General features: G+C 39.4%; 1 protein-coding gene across 1 annotated transcript in view; it reads right to left on the bottom strand.

The window, feature by feature from the left end:
- LOC126278873 (dynein axonemal heavy chain 2) overlaps positions 1-25100 on the bottom strand; it is a 914655-nt gene that overhangs the window by 728723 nt on the left and 160832 nt on the right. The window contains 15 exon segments of the mRNA XM_049979148.1: positions 354-524; positions 630-639; positions 696-794; positions 867-943; positions 2208-2349; positions 6272-6290; positions 6381-6496; positions 6808-6844; positions 8279-8456; positions 13433-13673; positions 14417-14692; positions 14756-14783; positions 14978-15092; positions 15800-15914; positions 18506-18651. Coding sequence (XP_049835105.1) covers positions 354-524; positions 630-639; positions 696-794; positions 867-943; positions 2208-2349; positions 6272-6290; positions 6381-6496; positions 6808-6844; positions 8279-8456; positions 13433-13673; positions 14417-14692; positions 14756-14783; positions 14978-15092; positions 15800-15914; positions 18506-18651 — 1770 coding nt within the window.

Here is a 25100-nt window from a genome sequence, read left to right as displayed (position 1 = left end):
GCAGAATAATATAGCTAACAGTACCTGAAGAAGATGACTGGGTCTGATGTTGAAATTCTGCCCAGAAAAATATCAACAACTAGCTTGAACACTCAAACGCATACCATTAATATCACAGGTTTTCATTCTTTTAATGCCTTAAGGATACTGAATTTGTTCTGAATGGATTTTGTAGGCATGACTACAATAATCCACTTTGTACCTAGAAAATAAGCAGAGCTTACACTAAAGTTATTTTTGTTCCTTTCACTGTAATTGTGTAAATGATACTTAAACTGAATTGTATTTTAGGTGTCATCAACAAATATAATTGGTATGAAGTAATGAACTAGGATATGAGTGTAGTCAGTTACCTTTTTGTCCATCAAAATTGCGTCTACTTTAATCAATGGCTGTGGACCAATAGTACCATCTCCATGAAGTATAACATACATAACTCCAAGAGAGTTTTTAATACAGAGTTGCAAAGCCTCCTCAAACATTGAATCCATGCGCAGAACATAATTGGACCACTGAGCCTCCATCTGAAATGCACAATAAATGACACAAACTTTGTAGAAATCTAAAACCTCTCAGGAGAACCAAATGCAGTGTTAAATATGATATCAGTTTTATTACTGATTTTGTACAATTATAATTCTACAATCAATAAATGAATGAAGTCTTATACATCTTTATTATCAATATTTTCTTACATGTTGGCAACATAAAAAATAAGAATTCCATTTGGTTCATGATGGACATGGTGCCAAGCTGATATAGTAACATATATATAATTGCTTATCCTTATACTCCTATAATAATGTATTGGATATACAAATATTTTCTTGCTGTCTTGTTTCCTCATTCATCCCTTACACACGTACTGCGAGTTTTTCTCCTCACAATCCATGCCAGTAATAGCTGTCATACTCACATTTGTAGCACATATAAAATCCAAAGTCTAAACTGTAATCCATGTGGACATAGCACCCAACAAGATGTCTGCCTGGATGAATGGCAATCGACAGACTATGGCCAAGAAACAGTTGGACCACCAAGTCACTGAGCACACTACCCAACACAACGTTCTTCACTTCAATGATTGCTTCACAGTCTGCGCCATCTGGGTCCTTCTTACCAACACCAGCTTTTCTGAACTGTGCAGGTGGGAACTCTCCCTGAAATAAATTTCACTTTCCTGTAAATGCCCCACCCCCTTGTATTAACCTTCTTTAGTCACTGTCCTTTACCCACCTATCTATTCCATGCTCCCCCTCCGGCACTACACAGCCTTCTATTTCACCAATGCTCCAACAATTTCTTCATTTTTCTTCTTTTCCACTCCCCACCACCATCTACCCTCCAAACTGCACCTAGATGTCCTATCCTGTTACCACCATATCCCTGTATGATCCCTCACACAGCACTTTACAGTCTCCTACCCCTTCTGTGTTATCCCTCTCTTTCCCTGCTCCAGCCTCCTCCTAATCTCCACCACCCAGGTTGCTTCTCACATCACATGCATTTTCTCACAATCTGGATTCAGTGGCCAGAAACAATGGTCATGTATGTGTGTCAGTTGCAATTGTGTGTGTTGTCTAACACGGTATATACTATCTGATAGAAAGATAATAAACAAGCATAAAGATTAAAAATTAACAGAAAGTAATAAATTAAATTTCAATTCTACACTGGTAAAGTATTTTGGGACAGACACAAGGCACCCCCACTGCCACATAGTCATCTTGGTCAAGTATCACTGCAGTGGAATATTTATTGGTCTATTTAAATATCACAGGTGTCATGGGACATCACTGCCATAAAATTACTATTTTGGATATGTTTCTCAGGAAGAATATGCAGGTGATGCTGGAAGAGAGGATTTTCTTGAATGCCTGCAGACAATGGTTATCGGAGGAGGGTGGAATCACTTTAGGATTCATGTTAGAACTGTTCCGCAAATAGGTACAATTCGAAGCCTGCTACACAGTGAGTTGGGTCTGGATGATGAAGTGCAAAACTACTCAAATCATTTACCAGCTAGTGTGTCATCACTGCAGAGCTTTCTACATAAAAATGATCAGCAAATTGGCAGACCACACGAGTGGAAAAAGACAAACTGCCTGTCTTTGAGAAATGCAGTACCAGTTGATGAGTACACTCTCCAACAGTACTTCAGAAACTCCCAATTACAACCAGTTCCCCTATAGCCTGGAACTGCTAACTTGCTCTTCAACATATCTTTTCATGCTGCCATACTCCTGAATTCTACCTATATCAGACCCACCTTTACCACTCTCTTTATTCCCACTGTTGCTTCTCAGAATGTTTAGATATTTTCTGTTTCTCTTCCCCTTACATTCTACTCTTTAATCTGTTAACAGGCAGACGAATAAAAATGAGACAGAATATATATGAGCATGTGGACTTCGGTAAGAAGTGTCCTCTATTGGAAATCAGAAAGGAACAGTGTGAAGGTTCATTGCTGTGCCATTTGTCTGTTAGACATGCTCAACTTGAGGTCAACTAGTCATGTGTGCATCCAACTTCACTATGAATGCCATAAAAGATGACCAGCAAAGTGTAGTACAGCTTTTGGCTGCAGTAGTGTTAGGAAGTGAAATTGATGCCCAAACGTCTGCTGTGTACGGCAAACAATCTAATGTTCTGACGAATTAAAGTGTGAGTGTGAATCTGGGTTATATTGGCTTATTCCCCCCAAATCACCTTTCACTTCTTTACAAGATGACTTACTTGGAATTTAAAGCCACTCTTCTTTATTGAATAGCTGGCTGCTGGAAACCCTCTTGACTTCTTATCCATCAAATAACGCTGGGTACAGGAATTTTTAGACTCTTTCTACTTATGAAACAAGTAGACATACAAACTTTACTTTTCGTCAACTAATGACATATTTGATCTCCATACACAATAAAAATTTCACTTTCCACATGAATGTGTAACTTCCTGCAAGTCTCTCATACAGTCAGACTTTAGAAACAAACTGGGTTACAGTTAAAAGAAAGTTGGTTCGGATACCATGGCCTTTCTGAACATGAATCATAAAATTGGTTTTGCCTCTAACAAGGTTGCATCAAGGGTCTACAAGAGTACTTGTTCAACTGTTCTTGTTCTAATAACAATAGTCAATGACACAGTAAGCACAGAGCTGCACATAAACTCCATGGTTCTTCCTTACACACTCACTAAAACATCTATGGATTGCCCGACAGATACTTGCCAGTGTCGCCTGACCGCCGCATCTACTTTCTTCCCGCAACTGATTTTAAGCTTGCACACACAAACATGTGACACACAGTAGGTAGGAGTCTACCATCCCACACTAAAATCCAGAATATTGTGTGTTCGAGACGGTATAAGGCTGAGTGGTTCTAGGATTTACACGGCAATTCTCAAATCACTGACATTAAATGTGCATGTGTTTGTGTGGAATAAACAATTTCAAGAAGGTCGAATGTCACTGAATGGCAGGACGGGCTCATATTGTCATTACACCTTCTATCATTGCTGCTGTGGATGCTGCCATAAGAAATGACCAATTGTGGAAGACATTTGGCTCATGTTGGACATCAGTCACAGTACTGCTCATTTCATCATGACAGAGCATCTGAAGTTCCAGAAAATCTTTGTGAAGTGGGTTCGCCACCGCCTGACAGAGGAACAGAATCTGAACAGAAGTTGACATCACTGTGGCACCTGGAGCAATATCATGACGAAGAATATCATTTCCTATTCCTAATTCTCTTGGCAGATGAAACATGACCCAAACAGCAAGCATCAGAGCCAACAATGGAAATACAAGGATTCACCCTCAACGAAAAAATCCAAAGTAATGTAAGTCAGCCCCAGAAAAGTCATGATGACCATGAATGCATGGCCCCAATGTTTTTGAAATGAATTTCCCTTTTTATACCACCATGTTTATATTTCCAGAAGATACATGTATTTTATACAAAATCATCAATTACTACACCACAACTAATCCACAATGATACATGGACACTGCAAAAATTGAAGCATTCCAGCAAGTCCAAATGCCCAGGAAAGTTGATGGGCAGCATCATTCTGTTTCAAGATAGTGACCGTCCACATGTTGCCAAAATGTTTTGACTGCACTGCAGAAGTTTTACTGGGGAGCTCTTACACATCCTTCATACAGTACCGATCTCTCCCAATGTGATTTCCACATTATTAGAGTTCATTTCCTTTGGACAAAGAGGTGCACGCATGGGTACAATCATGACTCCGTAGGCAACCACAAACATTTTTTAGTAGCGGCTAGACTGTCTTGCCTCTCAGGGTGATAAATGTACTAACAGTTCTGGCATTGTTGAGTGGTACATAAGATAGGTAAATAAATTAGTGAAATCAATGTGAAGTAGAAATTAGAAAATAAATGAAAAACTTAGTTTACTTTAGAAGAATTACACACTGGCACACAGCGGGCAGAGCAGAAGAGGCAATGATGTGAAGTCAGCAAGTCCAGGACAGGCCATCACCCTCCCCACTCAAGGGGAAGCTCTCGATTCAGCCGTCAGGACATCGCCCGACCAGCTCACATGTTTCTCAATTGTCACATGTGATCAACAGCCCTCACCTACATTCCAAGAGCCAATGACCGACGTTAAGAAGATTCTTCAAGAAGCCTTTCAATGTGACAGAAGAGGCAATGACCAGCTCACGTGTTTCTCAATTGTCACATGTGATCAAAGGCCCTCGCCTACATTCCCAGAGCCAATGACCGATGTTAAGAAGATTCTTCGAGAAGGTTTTCAACGTGACAGAAGAGGCAATGACCGTGAAGTCATTCACATCCAGTGAACTGAAGTGAATAAATACACGAGACGCAGTGGGCCCGACGGTAGTAGTTTTCAGTTCAGTTTCGGAGCTGAAGACCGTCATACACTAAGAGACTACATTGTACACAGAAGCACCAAGTACACCGCTGTAATGGAATAGCAAGCAGCAGCCTCGCCGCCAGAAGACTGAAGGTATTTGATGACTGATTTTTACGTACCCGGGTGACTCCTGAGGACGGGAAGGAGATGGCCTCACATCGGCCGTCACTTGTGAGCTGGTGATGAAGATCTGGCAGCCGAAGAGTGGCAAGCTGGAGTCCCTTGTTTGAGTCTGGGACATTGGCCTTCCCTTGCCACGCCGCTCTGCTGGCCAACGCACAACACGGACAGACATGGCCACTTAGAGAAGAGAAACACTGGGATGCTGCATCCAAGGTATCACCATCTGATTCACAACTTCGTTCTCAATAATTAAACGGGCCACTTCACGAGGTGTGCCTCCAGTCAACTGGGTGAGACGGTGACATGAGATACACCCCGCCACGCATTATCAGATGCCACCGCTCACGCAAGCAGAATGCTTCACCAACGACACAACTGCCGCTCTCCCAGCCAGAACAATACAGTAAGGAAACTGTTGTACAAAACTTTCAATAAAAGTTATCTTATGTAAAAATGCTGTTCCATTCTACCTCATGCCTGAGCCAAGGAAGAACCCAGCCAGCCCACATGCTGAGAGAGAAAAACTAATTTATTTAGTGTTTTTCACCCTGTCATAATGCTGTAGAACCAAATTCCCTTACAGTAATGCTCATCCTGACAATTGACTAGCATTGAAAGAGGTACCCAATTACAGCATCTACTTTTGAACTAAGAAATGGTTTACTTATGTTTTTTTCACGTGTTTCATTTTCTTTTGACTTCAGCTGATATTTATCTTATTCTCTCCACTTGTTATTTTCATTTTGTTTATGTGGATTTTTACTTCTTCCTCTACCACTCTGAACTGTCTTTGATTTGACAGGCACAGTACTTAGTGGTGTGCTTCTATTGGTGTCTGAAGCCTTTTTATTCATCTTTGCCTTTTATCATTTGCAGACAAGATGGATCCTTCTCAAACTTTCCTCTGAGTAACCTGTCTCCAAACTCATCCTTGCAAAATATCTACCATTTATTTCTTGTATTCTGCCATAATGAACCTGTAGTTTTGAAAGCTAGGAGTAGTGTCATTATTTCATTTTATACATGTTCACTGACTGTAACACAACCTGAAGGTAAACTGTAAATTTAGTAAATTTTTGAAATGAATTCCCTTTTTATACCACTATTGTTAATACTGCCAGAAGATATATGTATTTGTACAAAATCATCAATTACTGAAAGTAGAATGAACAACATTACCCATTTAAATTAATTAATGTTTAGCTCTATTCAATGGGTATAAACAATTCTTGAGCTAAAAACATTACATAAAATCAGCATTAAAACCTAAAAAAGAGAAAATTTGTTATTCTTATTAGAAATTAACTTCTATAGATTAATGAAGTAGTATGCACAGAAGCTGTTTGCCCAGCTTACTCTGCAACATAACATGCCTCACCATTTCAATGTGCTCACCAAATCCCTCATACACAATCTTTAGATACTGCATTATTTCTTGATAATAGCTGCTGATAACTTGAATTACACCATCCCTGAAAAGCACATAAAAAGTTATTAGTATCAAGTGGAGACATTCATCATACATTAATATCATGCTGACATCACATAATAGTCATGAGTATGGCAGAAGGAAGGGTTAGCATCATCCATCTCACATGCACATATTTCATTTAACAAGACCAGAAACTCACTGTAGCTTCAATTTTTTTCATGTGACATCATGTGACATTCACTTCATGGATTACACTTCACATAGTGAACAATGAAATGAAGTAAAAGGTGTAAATATTTATGTAGTCTTATTATAAGCCAATTTTTGCTTTGACACAATGAAGGCTAGAACATGGTAACACGTATTCTGCAGCCAAATGATGTGATGGCTAGAATCAAACAGACTGTAAAGAAATGACAAGCAATGAAACAAAACACGAAGAGGAGTAATACTAGGTAATATAAAGTGTGAACTGACACTGCACTTTGTTTCAGTCCATAGAATACAAAGCTTGATTATTACTGCCCTCAGTAATTCTTCACTGTGTGACAAGCTGCAACATGGTTGCAGATTAAAAAAGGAGGTGTGGAATGAATTTCTTTTATTTCAACCAATGATCACAAAACCTGTGGTCCTTAGACTGCCAGTTTCAGTCAGCAATGACTGTCTTCAGATCTGCAGCGAAACATGGGAAATGAAACACAACTAGTGAACAGATTATGTCATAGAACAACAAAATATGCAACAATGAAAACTTATCACTTTCTTGGAGATGCTTAAAATGTGATGGGGCATAATGGTTTTATAACATGTCCTAATGTAATAAAGTCTTAGAGGCATCATGACAAAATACATACAAAATCAACTTTACATCATTGCACATATTTTACTCTCGCATTTGATTCTCCCTTTCCTGCTTATGTAATACATTTGATTAGCAAGATAACCGTATGAAGTAAATGTTACAATATTTTATTATACTTTTCTTAGAACAGCATGTTGCAGGGTACATGAGGCCCTCTGGCAGTTAAGTTCCTCCGACTTCTCGCCTATGCTGCATTCTGGTGGCTATGCTGTTTGCTTACTTTAGTCTACTGTTTTCATCCTTTCCCCTTCTTTCCCCAGTTATTCTATCAACTTTACGTTATTTTATTAGTTCCATAAACTTGTTCATATGTTTGTTATTATTTTTATCTAAAATGACCACAAGAGCGTCTCAGCATCATATATTATACTCAGTCATTTCCTTTTGACAATTTTAAATTAAACTTTATTCTTGTTTCTAATTATTACACTTTATCACTGTAATACCTTACAAATATGGCAATCCCACTATAGACTGTACGTATTCTACTCCTCATTTATTGCATACTGTACAACTTTATAATTGACAAATATGTGTAGACTTACAAGCAGCAACAACTAACGAGCTTACGGCACAAATATATTATGTAGCTACTGTACTACAGTTTGTTATGAACAGTAGCTATAGAGGAGGAATGACTCAGCCAGAACTGTGGCCTTGTTTACACTGTATTTTAAATACATGCAACAATGCTAAGCTGATTTTGCTTTTGTGAGGATATAGTTATATTTGGACATGTTATAAAGCAGATATGACTCATCACATTTTAAGCACATGCATTCACATCCATGGATGTAATAACTGTTATGGCATATTTTATTGGTCTAAGACGCAATCTGTTCACTAGTTTTATTTCGTTTCCCATGTATTGCTGCAGATCTGAAAATGGCCACTGTTGACCAAAAGTGGTAGTCTTAAGAACCAAAAGTTTTTTGACCATTGGCAGAAATAAAATACATTCATCACTGTGTAATTTCACTAATGAAGAAACCAATGCTTGACAAACTCCTATAATTGACACTGCTAATGACAAAGACAATTGGCATTGATGGTACCTCACTGCATGGAAAAACTGATTAGACACTGGTACCACACAATGTCCAGTGTCCACTTGGCATTTATTCACCCTTGACATCTACAGTGCGTATGAATCTTAGTTGCTTTATTACATGATGATGTACAGAGCAATGAAGGTATAAAAGAAGACAAACCTGAAAACAATGTAAACTTCACTCTCAGAAAAATATAAGAAAGAAAGAGAGAGAGAGAGAAGTTTATATTATTCTCTCTCTCTCTTCCCACCCCCCCCCCCCCCCTCTCTCTCTCTCTCTCTCTCTCTCTCTCTCTCTCTGGCTCTTAGAAGATATGGATAACATCTCCCACATCCAACGAGGGTGCCTCCATATTGTTTCATCCGCTCATATCATGGACTGGTCACATGAAACTCTATAATGGGTCAATACAAGGCTGTGAACTGGCTGGCCTGCCCACAGGTCTTCCTTCGATAGCTGCTATTAATTGACTCTGCTACTACAAAGTGAATCAGGAGCACCAGTGCTTTTCAATAGGAAAGGAAATGGATTTGTATTTAGAAAGTTACTGCCATGCTTTTCAATTTACTGCATGCCTATTATCTGCACTCCATAAGAAGGTAGACCTTATTACATTGGTTCTATTTAATGATCATATGGTTTTCAGCACTGTGAGTCTTATTTGTGTTTAATATTATGAATGTACTATGCAATAACAATGAAGTAGGCTTGCTTGGATTTATATTTACTTAAATCAGAAACTATTATTATATGGTTTTATGGACTAATGGACAACAAAAATTTTTGTTACAGAAGAATACATTGTAAGAAAAAAATGCAAAAATAAAGGAAGGAATTATCTGCATTGGATGGAAATAGGTAATTGTAATATACAGGTAAAGACCCATAAATGATAAGAATTTCAAAAAAATTGGGCGATTTATTCGAGAGAAAGAGCTTCACACATTGAGCATGTCAGTAATGTGTTGGTCCACATCTAGCCCTTATGAATCCTCAGGGACATTGTGCCTCTGTCTGTCTTCAGTCTTCAGTCCTGAGACTGGTTTGATGCAGCTCTCCATGCTACTCTATCCTGTGCAAGCTTCTTCATCTCCCAGTACTTACTGCAACCTACATCCTTCTGAATCTGCTTAGTGTATTCATCTCTTAGTCTCCTTCCACGCTGCCCTCCAATGCTAAATTTGTGATCCCTTGATGCCTCAGAACATGTCCTACCAACTGGTCCCTTCTTCTTGTCAAGTTGTGCCATAAACTCCTCTTCTCCCCAATTCTATTCAAAACCTCCTCATTAGTTATGTGATCTACGTGCCTAATTCTGTCCAACTGGTGAATAAGATTGTCAAAATCTCATACTGGTTGGAGGTTCCTGCCCATAATACTCCAAACATTCTCAATTGGGGAGAGACAGAGTGACCTTGCCGGCCAAGGAAAGGTTTGGCAAGAATGATTACAAGAAGTAGAAGCTCTCGCCACAGGCGGCCAGGCATTACCTTGCTGAAATGTAGGCACAGGATGGGTTGCCATGAAGGGCAACAAAACAGGTCATAGAATATTGTCAATGCACCTCAATGCTATAATGGTGCCATGGATGACAACCAAAGGGGCCCTGCTATGAAATGGAATGGCACCCCAGACCATCACTCCTGGTTGTTGGGTAGTATGGCAGGCAACAGTCAGATTGGTATCCCATCGCTGTCCAGGGCATCTCCAGACATGTCTCTGGCCTGGAAGCTCATTGACTGGAGTGAAATGTACTTCAGGGATGAGTCCCACTTAGAACTGGGCCGCAATGGCCAGCAATGTCTGGAGACACCTTGGACAGTGATTGGATACCAACTTGACTGTCACCCACCATATGGCCAGACAATCCATTGGTTGTCACCCATGGCACTCTTGCAGCACAGTGGTACATCAATGATATTCTATAACCCATTTTGTTGCCGTTCATGGCAGGCCACCCTGAGCTTACATTTGAACAAGGTAATGCCTGCTCACACACAACAAGCGACTCTACTGCTCATCTTCATGTTTGCCAAACCCTACATTGGCAAACAAGGTCTCCAGATCTCTCCCCAATTGAAAATATTTTGAGCATTATGGGCCAGCTCAAGATTTTGACAGTCTTATGCGCCTATTGGCCAGAATTTAGCACAATATCCCTCAGAAGGACATCAAACAACTCCAAATAACTGCTTGCATAAGGGCCAAAGGTAGGCCAACTTGTCATAACTTGCTCAATTTGTGTAGCTCTTTCTCTTGAAGTAATCACACAAATTTTCTGAAATTGTAATCATTTGTTTGTCTATACATGTACATCACACTATTGCTTTTTCTCGGTGTACATAGGAAAGTTTAGCTTTTACAAGCTAGAGTACAAACACACACACACACACACACACACACACACACACATGCATGCATGCATGCATGTACATTCTGCCAGCTGGAGACACAGTGTCAAGGTTGCAGTTCAGCAGGTGGATTGCTGGATTGGGGTGTGTCACACCAGTTGGGTGAAAGAAGAGATGGAAAGCAGAATAAAGGTTTGGGGATGGGTAGCCAGTGGCTTGGAAGGAGGCAGAAAGTGTGCAGATTAGGGATGTGAGAGGGAGGGGTGGCAGGTAGATGGGCTAGGCAGGTGACACTCAAATACTGCAGCCAGTGATGGGCAGTGCATGATGGAACTCTGTGGAAGTTTGAACTGGGAGGAAGTGACATGACTGAGAGGGAGAGCGGGGGGCAAGGGGGGGGGGGGGGGGGGGGGGGACTGTTAGGTAGAGGGTGTAAGGAACGAGGAGCAACTGTTGGGTATAGGTTTGGAGACTATGAGTTTGTGGAGATCGAAGCGGTTACAGAAGCAAAGGATTTGTTAGGAGGACCACTACCACCTCGGTAGTCCAGAAAAGCTGGAGATGAAGGGAAGGATCGAGATGGCACCACTCCAGCTCCCGTACCTGCGTTTCACATGCCTATCCTGTGCACCTGCCACTCATTCCTCCCACATTCCTGTCCCACACATCCGCTGCCTCTCTCCAAGCTGCCAAGGTACTGATCCTCACACATCCTTCTGCTTCCCAACTCTTTCTCCCTCTACCCACATGGCCAAACACAACTCCCTCCCCAGTCCACTTGCCGAGCGCAACCGTGGCATTGCGTCCCCAGATGGTTCAATGCAGGTGCATAGGGGTGTGTGTGTGTGTGTGTGTGTGTGTTTGTGTGTGTTTGTGTGTGTGTGTGTGTGTGTTTATGTTATTGGACTCTAGCTCATCAACGGACTTCTTTTGGAAGGTAGCAAAGTCTTCATTTTCTTCTGTTGTTACAGAAAACTGATTTTGTGTTAATGATCAATGGAAAATTTTAATTTTTGTTTTTTATGCAAAAACATTATTTGGAATTTGCTTGTTAATTTAGGGTACAATTTGGTTTAGTTGTATAGCACATTATTTTGGGATATAATAAACCATTAGTCAGTTAAAAATTAATATCTCAATACCTATAAGGTATGGAAGGCTGTGGTATGATTTAAATTCTAATGTAGACATTGCTGTATAAGTTGGTAGGACTGGCATAACAGTTGTGATTCCTGTTTAAATTGTGCATGTGATATTCTTGGTAAAACAGAGGATGCAGAGCTGTTGAAGAAACCATTGTCTGATGGCAAGACAATCAGGAGTCAACTACTAGACAATACCATCAATCAACTGCCAGAATAAAAAGTCAAATAAAATGACCTATATGAGATGAAAAAAGCTGTGTAGGCAATCTTTCTCCATAAAATATGAACAGAAGACAAGCATGTCCACAACCCTCATCCAGGCGAGTGATATAATCATAAAAAAGCTGAATCACCTGTAACTTTTGAAAAGTTTGCCCATGAGAACTCTTTGCCTGAGTCTACAAGTGTTTATAGAGCTTGGAAAGCCCAGGTCTATTGAAGAAATGTCTGGCAGGAAAAACACAAAATATGAAATGATCAAACAATGGAAAATCCAGGATGGAATGTAGTTTCAGCTCTCTGAGACTTCAGATGTGTGTGTGTGTGTGTGTGTGTGTGTGTGTGTGTGTGTGTGTGTGTGTGTGTGTGCGTGTGCACGCGTGTGTGTCTACTGACGGCAAAGGCCTTAATGGCCGAAAGCTATAATTGTGTGAATCTTTTTGTTGTGTGTATCACATCTCAGCATCTCCAAAATATGAAATGAGTCATTCAACAATAAGCTTTGGACAAGCGAACCTAAAAATATGTTTATGGGGTTCCACACAGTGAGGGTCGGTGTGTATGTCGCTGGCATCACACTTAATTATTGTAATACTGTGGCAGACTTAAAGTCTTGGAGGAGCTGGAAGAGAAGACTAGTGGGAATACACAAGCTGTACTGGAGGAACTTGACACAGATTAAGTCAGCAAAACTGAGCTAACAGCCCAGAAATCATCCAAGGAGGCCAGTTTTTTTGGAGAGGAAGAAGAGGATGCATGCAGACAATGTACAAGATCATAAAAGAATACAGTGCTCCAATGCTTCAACTGTTGTCTTTATTAAAACGTGAGGTTTAATTTAAAATAGTAAATGCTGAAAAAAAATTTCTCAGGGAAATGACCTATTTTCTCAGAAACTATAGAAAACAGACTCTTCATTTTTTTTTTTTAAGTTAATTTATGATACCCTTGTGATACTGTACTTCTAGAATGGTAGACGTTGGTTGTATATTTCCAGTGAAATGCACACACATTTAAGGAAAATATGTGACAAAAAAATACAACAGAAAAAAATTCTAACTTCTAGAATATATACTTCAACCAAACCAGAGGAGTGTAAGTACACAAAGCATGTATAAATAAACAGCAAAAGTCTAATTAAGTTGGATGAAGTAGTTCTTGAGAAAATGGGTCATGAAATTGGCAAATTTAACACAAGTGGGACACTCATAATCTCCTTAAATAAATGTTTATGGCTGTTGGTGATGGTTACAATATATTCCTTAACAATCCATAATAACAAGAAACTACCATGGACAAGCTCTCAGCACCGCCATCCACACTATACAGTTACGTAAGACACACGTCATGCACAGTTAATGACGAGCCACCCAGCAATATAAGGTGGACACATTTATATTCCTGGATGTTCAGTACCTTAGTCTCCAGTATCCTTGCATAAAACAGCCCAGATAGAAAATAATGTGGTCCAAGTTTTGAAATATCAAGTATGATAGATATACAAGGTAACATTAAGAACATATATTCATATGCTGAATGGTAGTGAAACCATTGCAGCTTCAATTTTAACACATGCAGAAACAATCTGTTTTTGAAATGACATATTTGCTTTTAGCAGTTACTCTTCATACTCTGTGGTGAGCAGCAACACAGTCTTTTCTTATTGTTATCTGGTTACCTTAGTGTGATAATGAATTTTAAGTAGTCAAGTGTGACCAATACCGTTTTTGGTAGTAAATATGTATATTAATAGTTGTGGAGTATCAGTTTCTATGGTAGTAATGATAGTTTTTATAGCTTAAATCATGGCAGCAGTAGTACATGATAAAAGAATGACTTTGTATATGCAATCCATGGAAAAATATACATGATACATTTATGAAGCAGTTGCAGGACAGCTTAGATAAAATGAGTCAGTAGATAGACAGATTCAGCACCAATGTGAAACAGATTGAAAGTCAACTGAATATAAGAACGCATGTTTTCAAAAAAAAGGTTAGAACAGGTTTACTTAGAATAAAGGAACTAGTTATTAAGATGGAGGGTGAAGGGGATCCAGCACCCACTGGAATAGAGTACCTACATGAATAGGTAATACATAATGAGAACTTCGTTAACAGAGTGGAACAGATAGAAAGAGAACAGCGGAGGGTGCAACATGAGGTTCAGAAAACAAAGGAAGTGGTAGAAATGACTAACAAACATTTTTTTAGTTTATGGGAAGAGATAGGGCCATTGTTCAGTTCCAGCAATACAAGACTGAAAATAATATTGAGAGGATTCAAAAACCAGTAGCAGAAATACTCACAAAAATAGTAATAATAGTACTTTGTTGGAGAAATTAACCACCAAATAAAGGAAGAAACCTCTTTCCCACATTCAAACCAGCTGGAGAGCAACATCCTGTCATATTCTCTAAGGAATTTAAAGGCTCTGTACCTGGTTATTAGAATAAAGAGACGCATGTCATAAAGACATTTAGAAGTCACAGTGGCCAATAGGTTACAATGAATTTGTGGGAATTTATACATTGTACAGACTTTGAGAATTCCTTCAAAGCCAAATAATGGACAAAAGGAACTCACCAAAAAGGTAACGAGAGAACTATGAAGGTTGTAACCTTATAATAACTGTCAAGGTGGTTAAATGCAGTTTGTAAAATGATACCTCAACAAAGCTAAATATCTTGATGGCCCTATAAGAGAAACACTTGTTGGCAGTAGTAATTAACAGACCTCCTTTGAGGGTATAAAAAAAACTGTCATCAAAAGTGTGAAGAAAAGTGTCACTTTCGCATGTCTCACAATGTGTGGCACAAAATCTCAGAGAATTTTTGGCATGGGAAGATGTTAAGACTTGTTAATATTGAGATATTTTCTTCAAGCTAACCCTTCTGAATGGATAATGGGTTTGATACAGTAGATTTGTAGTACATATTGTGATAACAGGAACACCAGATGACTGGCGTTGGTACTACACTTCCGACATTATACTGAATGAGTGACTACACATCACCACCAGTTTCTCAGCTTTAAGCACAGGCAATCAGATAGAGTGTGAACCATTGCTGAAGTGGGTGGAATGTTCTTTATTAAATAACAGAAAGTCCCTTGATTTTGAAACAAATGCACAAGCAACTTGTAAAGAAGTGTGAAGGGCAAAAAGAGAGAGGAGTGAGACTTGATCTTGCTCAGGAGCCATAAATTAAGTATAAACATCGATAAACTGGCTAATAAAATTTTACCTTTCTATGAGATTCTGTTTGTAACTACAAGAGTACTTCCCCAAAGGCAGCTGTAATAGTCACACCCAGGTTCATGAAACGTGAGTGGTATGTGTAGTATTCAAGATTTAAAGAACTTTATCTTTTAGTGGGAATCAAAATGTATGGTACGGAGATGTTTAAATAGGCCTCTCAAATCCATTCAGAAGTACAAAGAAACAGAAACTTTTGGCAAAGGTTTTATTTTGTGGAGGAGGAATCTTACACACAGGCAAAGCATATTCAGAATGAAATTGTTAAGAAAATATTATTATTTTTGTAAAAGAGTGGTACTTGTGCTATTGCATATGTTTCAGAGGCTCCTGTGTGTCAGCAAGGTGCCAATGGGCAACCAACGGGTTAAGTAACAAGTACCCTGAGCACCGAACAATGCACTGAGGTTTCATACCGCTGCAGATCTGTGTTCGAAAAGCCGTAAAAGAGCTAACCAAGAATGTTTCTTTATAATGTTCTATACTAGGTATAAACAACTTTGAAATTGTAGCACAACGTATTATGGGATTTTGGAAGAATGCTATAGTCCAGCTCAGAGTACATATCAGGCTGATTAAGTCATCGTAACAACACAATTTCACAGTAGACCACTTACAGCAATACTCTGACACAGCACTGTGTCACAGCGTTCACTGGGCATTGCCATCTGCTGGGTGGTCAGTGCCTTACTGTAACCAGTGACACTTTGGCAAGTGGTATATATGCCTTCTGTAACTGCAACACAACAAACCAATTTTGGTGCGAATAAATACTGGCCATCCAGGCAGGCTGGCTATAGGTCGAAGCAGTGAGTTATCGGGTAATCAACTGTCATAGTGGCGGCTTTCAATGTGAGGTTGTCACTGCTCTGCTGTCATAGCAAGAAGACCACATCCCAATGGGATCCAGCCAGCATCTGATGCCCCAAGAGCAGGAATGGGGCCCCCTAGCCACCCAGCCACTAGGGCCCTTGCCAGAACAAGTCGCCATCAGCCCATCACTTTCATTGGCCATGCAGGACACAGTATAAGCTAAGCACAACAGTGGTCCGAGTCCTACTGCAAAGCATTGCCGACATGATTCATGGGTCAAGGTCCACCTTCCAGCAGCACCTGACGTGGGTTTGAGTTGTACTATGAACTACAGCTGTAATAAAGGGATTATACAACTTCCAAATGGTTTCGAACTCACCCCCAAACCACCAACCTCCACCAGAACATACCCACACCCTCTACATTGTTAATAAAGTAGTTTTCACATATATCATGTGTTTTTCACATACCAAAAAATTTCTGTCGTACTTAATCTACCCAAACAGACAGTGCAAGTATATGCAGTTTTTTGGTTGATGCTGTTTTTTTATTTATTTATTTATTTATTTTTTAATTTTTTGTTTTATTATTATTTTTTTTTTTTTACTTAGTGCTTGCAATATTTTATCTTTGACATGTTAATTTCATCAGTGACTTTCACTATTGTGTTAGTACAGGGTGACACAGAAAAACGGGAACATTTCCACAATCCAATAAAACTAGAAGCAATGGAGGAAAGAAATTGCATTCATAGAAATTGAAACCTTACAACTTTGCCATTTATGAAACGATGACGGCATTTATCATTTTTTTTTTTTAAATTACATCCTTTAGATGGCACCCTCCTGTACAAATACATTCGTGAAATTTGCTGTTGAGTTTCCTCATTGACTGCTGGAACATCTTAGCTGGGATACTGTGAATTGCATCCCAAATTCTCTGTTGTAACTCATCCAGGGTTCTTGATTGAGTTGTGTAGGCTTTGTTCTTGAGATAGCCCCACAAAAAAAAAATTACAAAAAGATAAATCTGTCGATCTAGGGGGCCAGGAAGGATAAATCTTGAGGTCACACGGTTGCCAAACAATTCTCGCACATATGTCACTGACTGCCATGCAGTGTGTGATGTCACTCCATCCTGTTGAAATCAGGCTTCTTGTATGTTTGCAAAGTTGTTCAATGCAGGTGTAACAAAAGTTCTTAACATCTCCATAACTATTCAGCATTGACAGTTATTGTGTTTCCCTGTTCATTTCGAAAAAGTGATGAAACAAAACACTGTACTGACACTGTAACTAGCGTGCAAAGGGCACTCATGAACATCATTAGGATTTGTGTTTGCCCAGTAATGGCAGTTCTGTTTATTCACATAAACTGTGAGATGAAAATGTGCCTCATCTGACATCCACAACTTGTTTAGAAATTCATTGTCATTGTTTATTTTTATCATCATTTGTCGACATAATCCTAATCGTAACTGGTAATCTTTGTCCTTCAATTGTTGCACCATCTGTAGTTTGTATGGATGAAAGTTTAAATCAAGATGAAGAATTCTGCAAACACTCTCCCGAGACATTCCAACCACTGCTGCTTGCTTACAAATTGAATGTCATGGGCTCCCTAAAACAGACTCACAAACAACATCTACGCTCTCTGGAGAATGAACACTTCTTGATCATCTGTTACCTTCTTCTTGAGGGCAGATCCAGTCACTTCAGTGTTATTAAGCCAACATTTCATCGTGTGTTTTGATGGAACAGCATTGTGACGTCTGTGTCTCTAGGCTGACTCTCAACATGAATGTTAGTGATTTCTGACGTCCTAAATTATAAAAACATCAAAATTCCCTCTGGACCGCTACCAAACTATCATTGGTTTTTATAAAACATTTTTATGGCTAACATGCTGTTATCTGTTCCACTGATCCATGATTACTGAAATGGCGGACTGTTTACTCACTAACTGTCATGAACCCGCAGTGCTGCCACTTGCCCATAGCTGCCACTGCTCATTCTGTGTCACCCTGTACATCTTCACGACACAAGCAATTTCATCTTCCCATTGAGTCACATGGTTCTGGAGTTTCAAAAATAAATAAGCACACTTTCGAACCATGCAGTCATTCACTGACTCATTTTGACAATGACTGACAGATTCTCAGCCAAATTTTAGAGGCAGTAATGATGTCCTTGGTGCAGTGCAACAGACTATAGAACATAAAGATATCTGTTGTTGCATGTATTCCTATCTAGTTGACAGCATATTCTGAAGAAGTATACGACCTCCAAAACATGTTTTGAAAATATCACAAAATAAAAAACTACAGAAAATGAATGAAAAGGGGTCTCACCTGTAATGATTCAAATGATCTTTTAGTTCTGGTAATTCAAAAGACCTCATTGGCTCGATTAATATTAGCGGGGAATCACAAACTTTTTCACAGATCCTTACAATTTCCAAATTTGATTTCTTAAAATCATCAACGAAGTCTTGAAGCTATAAAAAATACACATTCATTTAAAATCAATATTTCCCCATGTCTTATGAGTCACGCTAATAAAGCAAGATGACATACTCTGTAAAGCACCTTTTAAAATCACATGCACAAATTTTAAACAAGAAGGTCTAAATTATCACACTTTTGGCAGAGGACACTTCACTTTTTATATTGTATTTGAAAAAGAAAATTGGGAGTAAATGGGTAATTAGCAGTTCTACAATGGGAAAGAGAGCCACCAATCATGAATCAATCTTGTGACTGCAATGATATCCTTTTAATATATGTGTGTTCAGATTCAACTTTGTTATCTAAGTTCTGAACGGCTGTACCTGCACACACACACACACACACACACACACACACACACACACACAAAAAAAAAAAAAAAAAAAAAAAAAAAAAAAAACAACAACAACAACAACAACAACAACAACAACACCTTCTTGGACTGAGTCAGCACAACTCACTTAACTTTGTTCCTGCTGTGTTTATTCTGTAATCAGATAAACTTCACTAATTTTTAAAAACGAAGATTCCAAGACTTACCAAGCAGGAAAGCGCCGGCAGACAGGCACAATGAACAAAACACACAAACACACACACAGAATTACTAGCTTTCGCAACCGATGGTTGCTTCTTCAGGAAAGAGGGAAGGAGAGGGAAAGACGAAAGGATGTGGGTTTTAAGGGAGAGGGTAAGGAGTCATTCCAATCCCGGGAGCGGAAAGACTTCCCTTAGGGGGAAAAAAGGACAGGTGTACACTCGCACACACAGGGGAAAAAAGGACAGGTGTACACTCGCACACACACATATCCATCCGCACATATACAGACACAAGCAGACATATTTAAAGACTCTTTGCCCTTAAATATGTCTGCTTGTGTCTGTGTATGTGCGGATGGATATGTGTGTGTGTGCGAGTGTACACCTGTCCTTTTTTCCCCCTAAGGGAAGTCTTTCCGCTCCCGGGACTGGAATGACTCCTTACCCTCTCCCTTAAAACCCACATCCTTTCGTCTTTCCCTCTCCTTCCCTCTCCTGAAGAAGCAACCATCGGTTGCGAAAGCTAGTAATTCTGTGTGTGTGTTTGTGTGTTTTGTTCATTGTGCCTGTCTGCCGGCGCTTTCCCGCTTGGTAAGTCTTGGAATCTTTGTTTTTAATATATTTTTCCCATGTGGAAGTTTCTTTCTATTTTATTTACATCATCACTAATTTTTTACTTTTATAAAGAAATACGACATACTACTTCTTTTACCAAATGCTGATGCTATATCTTTACGTACAAGCACTTATCATATTTCAACATTTAGCAACAGAAATACATCACTCATACATACAGTTTGAGATCGTACATTTGACTAATGACATTTTTAATAGTTCTTTTTTAAAGATCTCTGTTCTGTGGTGACATTCAGCATGTCACAGTGCATGCGTTTCCTCAGTGATGGACTGTGCTACTCCAAACTGGAATATTGACTTATGGAAGTTACACAAACCCCAAGCATCTACTGCAATTCATGGTAACACTGCAATCACTGTCACACCTTGTGGACATGTGGCATCCATTCATATAAACGTTCCATGCAAAACGGATAACAAAGACACAGAAACAGCTTCCCATTCCCAACTAGTAAACTACTGTGTTGTTTCAACAATCATGACCACCACTAGTCAGCTGTGTAGACTTAGTGTGACACATCATTCTGCCAGAGTGATATGTTACAGCACAGGACTGATTAGATTAGCTTAGTGACAGAATCTCACCAAGACACATATATGACAAGTGAGCAAATGTGTGAGAAAACAAACAAGTTGGTGATGAATGTAAGGACAGGTCCAAAATCAGGAGATAACTTAAATCTCTAAATCCAAAAGAGTTCGGTTCACTGAAATGGATGTTGTGACTGACTATAGGACTGACTTTTCTTTATCACATTTTTTAATTTGTTCTCTACATCTTTTCTGTGTGTAGGTACTACAAAATATGATAGAACATGTGCATAGCAGCAGAAATAACAGGCCATAACTTCATTTAAATTTGATAATGAGATATTGGTAAACACAGCCCACAGTGGACCTGAAACTCTTTTCAGGAAAAAAAAAGATGAAAAACCCCCTAGCTTCATCAGAGTAGTCTGTTATTTATCATAATGCTGCATTGAACAGTTGGCACTCCAACTTCACTTGTGTATGCAAACAAACCATACAATCCTTATTTGCATACTCATATATTCCAGTCAAATCTGAATAAAGGCAAATAATAATTGGGAAAAGTTTGGAAACAAAGTTAACGAAGAGAGAGAAAATACAGCATGATAAACAAGAGAACAGAAAATGTGGTCAATAAAATTAAGAAACCAAAATACAAAAATAAGGTTAGCAAAGAGACAGACTCAATGATACAAATTTGCTACACCAAGGACCAAGAGAAACAAAAATAATACTAGGTGGGAAGTATGTCTTTTAACCAGATTTCTGCCTCCAGCGTTTCCCTGGACAGCTCGGTCCATAAACTTGCAGTTAGTATTCCGTATCGTCCATATGATCATAAGGCAGGAACCCACTGAGATGAATGTGCTTTGGTTTTGAAAACATACCCAAATAACCATGTTTCATCACCTGTTATAAGTTTCTTTAAGTTCTAGATCATTCAGCAATTCCTGAGCTATGTCTATGTAACATCATTTTTGGTTGACATTCAACAATTTTAGAACAAATTTTGGTGCTACACATTTCATGCCCAAAATATCCAAAAAATTGCTTATCATAAGCCAAAGAATATGCCGACATCATCAGCAAACTCTCTGATGGTGATTCAGTGATTTTCCAGCACCATTTCCTTTACTTCTTCCCCATTGTTGGTAGTAACTGACATGAAAGGGAACCAAGGGCAGTTGTCATCTTCAATGTCCTCTAGACCCTGTTCTCAATGTTTGTACCACTTGTAAACTACTGTCTCATTCATTGTACATTTGCCAAAAGCCGCAGTCAACATTTCAAAAGTTGTACTGCACTTTATTCCTTTCTTCATGCAAAGTTTAGTGCAAATTATTTGAACCATGTTCTTCAAAAGCAAAAATTTGCCGAGCACTCTAAAAAAGTATAAACTTTTCTACTATCAACAATAAATCAAATAAACAAAACAGCTGAAACTGCAAACATACATCAGGAACATGTGAACCATCCAGATAAAAAAAAAATCAAAATCAGATTTATAAAGCCACCAAATTAAAAAATTCCTGCTACTCTTTGATTACATCTCGGACTCTCTTGTTTTCCACATCCTTAACTTGACAGTTCTCGGATTTGTGCTCCCTTTGTACCTTTCTTCTATCTTTTGTTTTCTCCACACATATCTCACACATTTTCATCTTAATCCGTTTTTACTATCACCGCATTTTTAGCCATACTCCAATATATCATTCTTGATTGTTAGATCATCTTACCTCTAATCAATTTCCTGTAACTTTTATCTGTCTTGGAATATTTCCATCCCTTCTGCACTTGCACATCATTCTTGTAACTTCTTGCCTCCCATCCTTCTGCTGATGAAGAGTTTTTATTTATTTAATTTAAATACCAAAGCTTCAGATTTAAAGTGGCCTTTTTTTCAGTTTCATCAGGCCTATTCCTAGTAATGCTGTTTGATGGCTAATAAGTAGGAGACTGAGCTACAAATATTGTCATATTCAATCTGGAATGGAGAACCAGTTACGGCAACAAGATCATCAACAAGAACTAAAATTAAATAATTGAAAGCTCATGTGTTTAGCACAAAACAATGTACAGACAGTGCTTAGCTGAGTGCTTTGGCATGCAGTGCAGCCCCACACAGGTGAGACACGAGTTTTTCATTATTTTAAAGTTTAAAAAACTTTGTGTACTCCAAGCTTATTACTAGAGGTTCCAGTTTTCTTTACATTTTCTTTCAGAAAACTTGAAAAGATCGTAAAGTCGGGCTTGGGTCTTACTTTTGTTTACATTTTAGTGCAGTTAACTTAGTGAATTTCATTCAATTGTTCTTTTCTCTTTCCATCAATTTAAGTAAAATATATCCTTTCATTATTTCATTCATATTCCTGGAACATTATGTAAATTATAAGAATTTGTTTATAATAGAGGGAAACATTCCACGTGGGAAAAATATATCTAAAAACAAAGAAGATGTGACTTACTAAACGAAAGACTGCATGTAATGGGTTGAAGGTGTTGATCTACGTAGGCAGAGATACGTTCTGTAGTCATATGGTAACCAGCTACAATGGGGCGGCCGGGATGATTGGGTTTGTGAATTTTAGGAAGAAGGTAGAAGGTAGGGGTGGTCATATGGTAACCAGCTACAATGGGGCGGCCGGGATGATTGAGTTTGTGAATTTTAGGAAGAAAGTAGAAGGTAGGGGTGACAGAACGTATCTCTGCCTACGTCGATCAACACCTTCAACCCATTACATGCAGTCTCCCATCCTTCATCAAAGACACCAACCACTTTCTCGAACGCCTGGAATCCTTACCCAATCTGTTACCCCCGGAAACCATCCTTGTAACCATTGATGCCACTTCCTTACACACAAATATTCCACATGTCCAGGGCCTTGCTGCGATGGGGCGCTTCCTTTCATGCTGATCACCTGCCACCCTACCTAAAACCTCTTTCCTCATTACCTTAGCCAGCTTCATCCTGACCCACAACTTCTTCACTTTTGAAGGACAGACATACCAACAATTAAAGGGAACAGCCATGGGTACCAGGATGGCCCCCTCATATGCCAACCTATTTATGGGTCACTTAGAGGAAGCCTTCTTGGTTACCCAAGCCTGCCAACCCAAAGTTTGGTACAGATTTATTGATGACATCTTCATTATCTAGACTCACAGTGAAGAACAACTCCAGAATTTCCTCTCCAACCTCAACTCCTTTGGTTTCATCAGATTCACATGGTCCTACTCCAAACACCATGCCACTTTCCTTGACATTGATCTACATCTGTCCAATGGCCAGCTTCACACATCTGTCCACATCAAACCCACCAACAAACAACAGTACCTCCATTATGACAGCTGCCACCCATTGCACATCAAACGGTCCCTTCCCTACAGCCTAGGTCTTCATGGCAAACGAATCTGCTCCACTCCGGAATCCCTGAACCATAACACCAACAACCTGAAAACAGCTTTTGCATCCCGCAACTACCCTCCCGACATGGTACAGAAGCAAATAACCATAGCCACTTCCTCATCCCCTCAAACCCAGAACCTCCCACAGAATAATCCCAAAAGTGCTCCACTTGTGACAGGATACTTTCCGGGACTGGATCAGACTCTGAATGTGGCTCTCCAGCAGGGATACGACTTCCTCAAATCCTGCCCCGAAATGAGATCCATCCTTCATGAAATCCTCCCCACTCCACCAAGACTGTCTTTCCACCATCCACCTAACCTATGTAACCTCTTGGTTCATCCCTATGAAATCCCCAAACCACCTTCCCCTACCCTCTGGCTCCTACCCTTGTAACTGCGCCCGGTGTAAAACCTTTCTCATGCACCCTCCCACCAACACCTACTCCAGTCCTGTAACCCGGAAGGTGTACATGATCAAAGGCAGAGCCACGTGTGAAAGCACCCATGTGATTTACCAACTGACCTGACTATACTGTGAAGCTTTCTATGTGGGAATGACCAGCAACAAACTGTCCATTCATATGAATGGACACAGGCAGACAGTGTTTGTTGGTAATGAGGATCACCCTGTGGCTAAACATGCCTTGGGGCATGGCCAGCACATCTTGACACAGTGTTACACCGTCCGGGTTATCTGGATACTTCCCACTAACACCAACTTGTCAGAACTCCGGAGATGGGAACTTGCCCTTCAGTATATCCTCTCTTCTCGTTACCCGCCATGCCTCAACCTCTGTAATTTCAAGTTGCAGCCGCTCAACCTCACCTGTCATTCAACAACATTTTTGCCTTTGTACTTCCGCCTTTACTGACATCTCTGCCCAAACTCTTTGCCTTCACAAATGTCTGCTTGGGTCTGTGTATGTGTGGATGGATATGTGTGTGTATGCAAGTGTATACCTGTCCTTCTTTTCCCCTAAGGTAAGTCTTTCCACTCCCGGGATTGGAATGACTCCTTACCCTCTCCATTAAAACCCACATACTTTTGTCTTTCCCTCTCCTTCCCTCTTTCCTGTTGTAGCAACCATTGGTTGCAAAAGCTTGAATTTTGTGTGTATGTTTGTGTTTGTTTGTGTGTCTATCAACCTGCCAGTGCTTTCGTTTTGGTAAGTCACATCTTCTTTGTTTTTACATATATAAGAATTTGTTTGTTTTATAAACTTTGCACAAGAAGTTTGTTTACATAGTTACGTGTAGGCCAATTTTTTGTAAACATGCTTCTTGGTTAACAGTAGTCTGACTGACTTTTCATACTAAAGTATTATTT

Source organism: Schistocerca gregaria, chromosome 6 (genome assembly GCF_023897955.1).
Source record: "Schistocerca gregaria isolate iqSchGreg1 chromosome 6, iqSchGreg1.2, whole genome shotgun sequence".
In the NCBI taxonomy this organism is placed as follows: domain Eukaryota; kingdom Metazoa; phylum Arthropoda; class Insecta; order Orthoptera; family Acrididae; genus Schistocerca; species Schistocerca gregaria.
Note: the sequence above shows the minus strand (reverse complement) of the source record. Positions and strands in the feature narration are given on the sequence as shown.